This window comes from Phalangium opilio, unplaced genomic scaffold (genome assembly GCF_054372755.1).
Source record: "Phalangium opilio isolate 3A_F unplaced genomic scaffold, DU_Popi_V2 ptg000002l_1, whole genome shotgun sequence".
In the NCBI taxonomy this organism is placed as follows: domain Eukaryota; kingdom Metazoa; phylum Arthropoda; class Arachnida; order Opiliones; family Phalangiidae; genus Phalangium; species Phalangium opilio.
This window is the reverse complement of record NW_028324144.1, coordinates 7,793,703-7,801,795: the sequence shown is the minus strand read 5'-3', so window position 1 is coordinate 7,801,795 and position 8,093 is coordinate 7,793,703. Positions and strand designations below refer to the sequence as shown.

At 39.1% G+C, this 8,093-nt stretch overlaps 1 protein-coding gene across 1 annotated transcript; it reads right to left on the bottom strand.

The window, feature by feature from the left end:
• Positions 1-2,727: 2,727 nt before the first annotated feature.
• LOC149718587 (anti-lipopolysaccharide factor-like) lies at positions 2,728-4,662 on the bottom strand. Its single transcript, XM_089849056.1, has 3 exons — positions 4,513-4,662; positions 3,046-3,179; positions 2,728-2,921 (listed from the first exon to the last, which is right to left on the bottom strand). The coding sequence occupies exons 1-3, from the start codon at positions 4,644-4,646 to the stop codon at positions 2,797-2,799; spliced, it is 393 nt and encodes a 130-aa protein (XP_089705182.1). The 5' UTR covers positions 4,647-4,662; the 3' UTR covers positions 2,728-2,796.
• Positions 4,663-8,093: the final 3,431 nt, after the last annotated feature.

Genomic DNA, 8,093 nt, shown 5'->3' with positions numbered 1-8,093 from the left:
CCTTTGAAATTTTCCTGGATTTTCAAAAGGATTCATTGCAATTGTCTCTTGCATTTCTCTGCTTTCATCCGCGGTCAGTTCTACACCATCCTTCTCAATTGCCTTATGAATTTTGGCCAACAATGACTTATTTTTCCGGTAAAGCGCTTTGTTTGTAACTTTTAGAGCAGCGTGTCTAATACGGATGTCCTGAGAATTGAGAATACTTAGATTTGTTTGTTTTGGAAAAGTAACACTAGCTTTCTTGCGCTTTAATCGTTTCAGCAAAAGTCTTCGTAATAAACTACATTTTTGGCAATAGTTTTTAGGTTTAGAGATTAAATATTGGCAATTGTCTGAACGTAGGCTGTTTGACTTGTGAGTGTAATGAGCACCACGAACATTAGTATGAAAATATGGTTCAAAAATATTAGAAGTAATGCCCCAGCAAGCACTCCAATCCAAATCAAACTGATCCAATAACTTTAGAAACCTTTCAAAAGTTGAAATATGAGTTCCGTGAGAAGCCAGAAGATTGTTATTCGCGTCTATTTCTTTTTCAAATACAAAAATCTTGATTGTCATAGCCTCCAAAATCTCTAATTGGACTGTTAGAACACCTTGACTTTTCTTGGATAGGCTTATTTTATTTGTTTCGCAGCAAACTGCCCAAGTAAAAGTATCGGCTTTTTGATGTTGTAAAACTTTATCCTTGAAGATTTTAAAATTTAACTCCGCGGCATCTGGAGGACTGGTGACATTTTCAGGTTGCTGTTTAAGCATTTCGTCTAATTCCATGTGATGATCAGCAGCAACTTGAGATCTGGTGCAAGTATTTTGTAAAGCTTCCTCCCACGATATTACAGAAGCACAGAACGGAACTTCTTGAGACTCATCTTCACGATGCTGAGTATTATCATGTAAGGGGGGAAAAACACTGTTGGTTTTGCCTCAGACAAAAATTGTTTAATTATTTATTTATCTTACTTGTTGCAACGGTTGTGTCACCCCACTTGAATTATAAGGTTCAACCACTGAGACTCTTGAGTAACAATTATTTCCAATTTTATTAACCTCGAGTTCAGAGAAAGCTTGTCGTGCTGGTTCCCGATCCTCAAAAAGACATGTTATTGGATATGGATTTTCTCGCGTTGGCCCTTGCTTATCAGCAAAGTGCAAATTGCACACGTAATGATGCTTTTTCAAATTCAAAACCGTGATTGATTCGCGGTTAATAGCTAAAACCCATCTTTTGGTGACTTCTAAATTAGCGTTGTTCTTTCCAGGTTTGGGTACGGCATAAAAATTAATATTTTTATGATATCTGAAGTCACTTTTACAATTACTATAGCAGCAGTACTTCCCCATAACTAATCAGCAGTCAAAAGACAAAAAAAAACCGTTGCGGCTTTTGCGCGTTGCTAAGCCGTGGCTCCCATCACTTTACTTTTTTCGAAACAGAAAAAAGCAGACGAATCTAACGAAATAAGAATAAATTTAGACGCAAAGTGGCGCTAAAGACGGACGTTCAACCAAATTAGCACCGCCTCCTGTCCCGCGCCTGAGTACGTACGGCTTATGCTAGAGGTATCGTATTTTCCATTCCAGAGACTTCTCTATTCCAAGGGTGAACTATAAGAAGTGTTGTTGGGGGTAGTAAACGACGTCACTCGCGCCTGCGCGTTAGCTAAAATCGTGGAACGGAGATAGAAATTCCTACCCTCACTTTTTTCCCGTTACCATTTGTATGACGGTTTTTTTAGCATTAAATCAACACTCCCTCTCAAGTCTCTCCTCCCTGATATTAGTTAGCAAAGTGACGTTGGATGATGAAATAAAGCTGCATTAACTCCTAACCCAGACAACCTAACCCATGGACAGGCAACTGAATGAAGATGTCAGAGGACTTTATTAGGCACTGCACGCTAGCGGGGGACCTTATCAGCCCCCCCCCCCCCCAATTGTCGCTCATCATATTGCCAATTGAACCTGCGGAACCTCCATCAAGGCACACGGGATCGGCCAGCGGGCCCAACAAACGCCCCTTGAGCAGGTGACAGAAGCGTCACACCGTCGGTAGCGAGCCCAGCCAGGAGGGGGTCGGTGACTGGGATGGACTAAGGCAGCAGAAAGCTCGAGGGGACGGGGGAGTTCCCTCCGAGCACAGCAGTGCCATACGGCCCAGACAATGTATCCGCGACTCTCAGAGGCTTGTCAAGAGCTGGGGATGAGCCAAAGCAACACCTGGACGGGAGCGAGGCGGCCGAGAATGGGGAGCTAGGTTTGCTTAGAGCAACGCCTGACACTAGCACTGTGGCGGCGAATGTTCGAAGTTTTTCACCAAATTGAATGGGGAGCTAGGTTTGCTTTGAGCAACGCCTGACACTAGCGTTTTGGCGGCGGATGTCGGAAGTTTTTCACAAAACCCTAACCGCGCCATTTGGTTTTTTTGAGGAGTAGAGGTCTCCAGTCACCGATATAAGGAGAAAATCTGACTAAATTATAAAAGTGAGTTGAATTTCATTATTTATTTTAGCCTGTCTCTGTCGTTAAAGATTCGTTAAAGGGTGGGTGAAGAAGAAAATCAAGGGATTTTTTATTGATTCTTCTACTAATTATAAGACCAGTCTGCATAGTGAAACATTCAGGAAATACTTCCGAACGATTTTAAAATTCAAATTAGGTTCAGATTTTAAGGATAAGGACCTCCGACCAATCGCGTAACGCCTTTTTATTAATTCCAGAATGAAATTTTTAAAATCAATTTTTTTATTATTTTTAAATATTAAGTTATAAATTTACAAAGTGCACTCAGTATTAGCCATTGTATTTGCTTAAGAAGTCTTGAGCATCGGAATCTGTTACTAATCCACCGTTGCGAAGCTTGTTGACAAGATCAGAAATCGCGTTTTCGATCGCTCCGTTCTTGCTCTTCTTCCTCGCTAAGAGAATTAATATAACTCGATTAGTATATTTAATTATACTTCATTACTGTATAGTTTTTAATCGATTAATATGTAATATTAATTTAGCGCTAAGAAATAAGGATAGCGTTTGTATACTTACATCCTCCGTCGATTGAGGTCCATCCTGGACACCAAGCTTTACCCGCGTAAACCAATTTGAATTTCTTGACAGTTGGTTTTACTTTGTAATTGCAAGTATGGCCGAATAGGTCGAATACACCTTCGTCAAAAAGGCTTTAAAACAATATTTATAAGTACAATAGACACAACCAACAAATAAACAAGTTGGTTTGGTCTAGTCTCCGTCTAAGGGATAGGATCACGTGACTAACAAAGTTGACTGTAGTACCATCTGTCGATAAGCGACGAAAACAAATGTCTTATTTTTCTGATTGGTTAAGAGTCTGGCTCTTGGGGTGAAACGGGTTCTGCGCATGGCACAATCAAGCCAATCAGGTTATCCCTTTCTCACCTCAAAACCCGTGCTCGAGATCTGAGCCATTGTAAAAATTCAAAAGATTTGTTGGATGGGTCTATAAGAAGTACATGTCATATCCCATACTCCTCACTGTTAAAAACGGTTTCTCACTATTGATATCTTACCATAAAATTCTAATTTACTTCTCTATTCCACAAACGGGATAATAGAAGAAGGATGACACTGTATCCTCACCCTTTTTTTAATTATTTATTTTTTGCTCTCCTGCTCATCACACTTAAGAAGGGCATCGCACCGTGCTAGGGTGAATTCTAAAACTGTTTGATATTTACTAAATCCCCAGTAATTCACCCACAAAACTCGTCTTGACGTGGGACAATAATCCACAAGCTCGCCTTGACAAATAATAAGGTGCTAATAGAGAAATGATGAGGGAACTATTTATTGCGTATGTGATTCGGTTTATTAACCTTGCTCCAAATGTTTATCAGATGTTGGGAAGAATCATGTTACAATTACCCGCTTTGTGCTTGTACACTTCTCTCGAAGAGAAGTATTATATACTTCTGGTTTGCCTTAACATAAAGAAGTTGGCAATACTGACTTTAAAAAAGATGTTTTTGATCATTAAATATACTTCTAACTCTACTGAACTTTGCATACACTATGTTTAATAAATTGGGATACAAATATGGCACTATAAAATATTAGCACTATACACTATCACTATATAATAACAGGGATAGATTTAATTTTAGAAGTAGGAATGGAAAGCAGAGTAACCTGGGCTCGCGTCAAAGTCCCGGACCCCCTTCCACGGGACGGAGGGGTATGAAAGAAGAGGCGGGCCATAGCGACAGAGGTAAAAAGGAATTACGTATTTTTGGCTGACCCCGTTAGCAACGTCATCAAAACGTAGTTTAAGTGAGCCAATAGGATAATTTAAACGTTTCGTTACGTGTTGGAGGGAGGAGCTCTATACTGGGCTATGAGTCGAACTGAACTAAATACTAACCGTTCTCCATTGCTACTTCTAAAATTAAATCTATCCCTGATAACAAGTTATATACGTTAGTTCTTTAAACTATACGATGCCGTACAAAAATCATAACAAAAACTTTTAATTACCTTCCGATTCTTTGTACGACAACACCAGCAATGGCTCCCCATGGTGTACCAGCTTGTTGCGCTTGTGTCGGATTGAAAGCCAATGTCGACAACATGCATAAGGACAAGGCAACGAAAGCGACTGAGATCTTCATTTTAACAAACAACTAGAAATCGATATCTAATATGAACTCGAGATGTGACTTAACGCTATACACAACAAGTTGTATTTATACTAAATTTATGAATAGAAATTTTTTGCGGGAGGGATAGGAAACGAACCCGGGAGAGGAAGTTCCAAGAGATGACGGATAGAACAAGTTGGGAAAACCAAAATATTACCTCTCCGTGTCGAGAAGATTATATAACCTTAAGTATCCAATGAAAACGTCGACCTTTTTGACCTCATCCTTTCCCGCGCTTTGCGCTTCCGCATTTCATCCTTACTCTCAACATTATGTTCCTCCATTTTACATACAAAAATCAAATACTCACAACAAGAAGCGGCAAAAACCTGCTGGCTCTTTACAACCACTTAATTTGCCTTAATATCCAACTTCCAAACACAAATATTTTCTGGTAGATAAATTAACAACCTACAAGCAAAGAAAAATTCTCAAGAATGGCTCCCGCAAATTTAATAGGTCTATTTTCAACTAGGTTGGCGTATCTGATTAGATTTAAAAAATATATTTTTGAAATTTTTGGTCTGGCTGTTATCTACACCTACATGGTTTTCAGTGAAACAAACAAGGAGCATAAACACAATAGTGGAAGCTTCAGTCTTATTTAAAACATGTAAAACAATTATCATCTCTGCATATAGCTCACACATGTCTTTTTTACCAATGCCTAACCGTTTGGATTTTTCTAAAGCAATCTCAGCACCAAAAAATATTTTTTGATACAAAATAAATGTTTTATATTCTTATTAAGAATAAAACACGAGGATAAAAAGGTCTGTCCTCTCGTAATTTTTAAGCTTTTATCATGATTACTCTATACAACAGTAAGAAGGAGTATAAACCCATTAGTGGAAGCAGTATTTTTTTTCCGAAACAATCTCGCTTATGTTTATCCTCTCTAGACTTCGCTAAAAACGTATTACTCCTACTTAAAATATTAATAGACAGGCAAGGATTCATACCATTAAAGAAGGGGCGCAATATTATCCATATTTTCATTTCATATACAGAGAAAAGCAATTATTATGTTTCTGAGAGGAGCTTACCATTTTGGTTGTTGTTTTGAAAAGTATATCGAAATGCACGGTCCTTGATAGATATAGGATGCAATGAATGAAATATATAACAATGCACGGGCCTTGATAGATATAGGAGGCAATCAAGTAAATATATCGCATGCACGGGCCTTGGTAGATATAGGAGGCGATGATAATCTCTCTTTGCACGAGAGGTTTATCTTTAATATTTAAATAAATATAATTATTTTTAATTATTTTAATCTTCAATAATTACCATTAATAATAGTTAAATCGTTTAAAATAAAGTTATGCCTATTATCATCTCAAACTTTGCTAATATTGACGTTTAAAGTCAAGGGTACCCCTCTTGCCCGCTTTCTTCAAATTTTGGGGTATATATACGATTCGTTTCCATTATAATGGTAAGGAAAAAGCGCAATTGCGAAAACCTTTGGTGGCGATCCCACCTTAGGGAGGCTAGACGTTTCTCGTAACCCTAGCTGATCGCCGCGTATATCCTAAAACCAAACGATGATAATGGAGTAGAAGCCAATGATACAGATTGGTGTCTATGTGGAATAGACGGAAGACCAGTGGATGGTGGTGTTAGAAGCCAGTGTAAGTGCAGACTGGTGTCAATGTGGGATTGACAAAGAACAGAAGATGGTGGTGTTAGAAGCCAGTGTAAGTGCAGACTGGTGTCAATGTGGGATTGACAAAGAACAGAAGATGGTGGTGATTAGAAGCCAGTAAGAACAGTCTGGTGTCCGTGTGGGATGGACAAAGACCAGAAGATGGTGGTGTGAGAACTCAAGTAGAGGAGCCATTTCCGTGACTGTGAAAGCAGTTCGGAAATGGCGAACACGTTTGCTCCGATACGCAAACTGCGAACGCGGTCACGTGGGTATAACAACGGACAGACACACAGACACACAGACACACACACACACACAAACACGGCCGTTACAGAACCTCTCCTGGACTACGTCACACGGAGAGGTAAAAAGATGAGATACCTTGAACGCGTTTATTACCTCGCGTAAAAACCCATCAGAGATGCAACATTTTGCACCGTGTTACGTAATCTCTAGCCAGCCAGTTTTTACGAGGAACTTCTTATCCTATTGTTGATTGGGAAGTTCACTTAAAAAATAAATCGACCTAGACGATTCCGTTCCCAGAATTTTATTATTTATTGAGACAGCACGTTGTTTTATTTATTTATTCATTGTAAAGGGATACCAAAATGCACCAAGAAATTTATTTTAATTTTAACAGTTCAACACTAATAGGAGATGAAACTATAATGTATATTGGTACTATACACTGCTGAATATTGATTATACTGTCAGTATTAAACGCATTACCACTTTTTGCAGAAATCATACTGTTATGATCTTCACAACGTATATTGAAAATAATTGTTATATTTTTCGATTTCTTGCAGGGGGTACCATAAGTTAATAAGATATGTTTCATAAGTATGACACTTTCTATATTTCGTAATGCTAGAGACCTTTTGGAGCTAGTTGGAGAACGACACGAGAATAGACTACTCGCGGTTCTGCAGTCCATTTTCTTATTTAGTCTGTACTAAGCCTTTGACAGCGCCTCACCAGGCTTCGCTTTACTAGAATCTATGACGTTTCAAGCTTTCAGTAACCACTTGAAAACTTATGGAACATATCTTATGAACTAAACGCTGTTGATTTTAAAATAAGGACGCCATCTGTGACTGGTATCAGTGTTAATCTAAGAACATCTTTTTAAATGCTTTCAATGATAAAAAAGAGTATTTAAAGAACAAGACACAGAGACTCGAAAATATAAAAGGTAAGTCTATAAACATTGTAACTCTCACATTCAAATTCCAACTTCCTGTCATAAACTTTGTTTGGGGAAACGTTTTCAATGTCGAACGTAGAGAGCTTACTTGAAACTGACGTAATATGCCAAAATGGTTTTTCCACTTGTGTATCCGCTTTTTACCTCTCCGTGTGACGTAGTCCAGGAGAGGTTCTGTAACGGCCGTGTCTGTGTGTGTGTGGGGGTGTGTCTGTGTGTGTGTCTGTCCGTTGTTACACCCACGTGACCGCGTTCGCAGTTTGCGTATCGGAGCAAACGTGTTCCCAATTTCCGGACCGCATTGACAGGTCACAGAAATTTAGAAAATTGTATTTCTCTCCGTTGGCTACTCTATACATGAGTTCTCACACCACCATGTTTGGTCTTCGACATCCCACATGGACACCAGTCTGTACATACTGGCTTCTAATCACCACCATCTTCTGGTCTTCGTCCATCCCACATGGCCACCAGTCTGTACATACTGGCTTCTAATCACCACCATCTTCTGGTCTTCGTCCATTCCACTTGGACACCAGTCTGTACACACTGG

What these genes read in the sequence shown, in the direction of transcription:
- LOC149718587 (XM_089849056.1), bottom strand. Translation starts at nt 4,646, where the DNA reads ATGAAGATCTCAGTCGCTTTCGTTGCCTTGTCCTTATGCATGTTGTCG. An exon ending in GTCGTACAAAGAATCGGAAG is followed by an intron (nt 3,180 to 4,512) that starts GTAATTAAAAGT and finishes ATTGTTTTAAAG; the next exon opens with CCTTTTTGACGAAGGTGTAT. An exon ending in GACCTCAATCGACGGAGGAT is followed by an intron (nt 2,922 to 3,045) that starts GTAAGTATACAA and finishes TAATTCTCTTAG; the next exon opens with CGAGGAAGAAGAGCAAGAAC.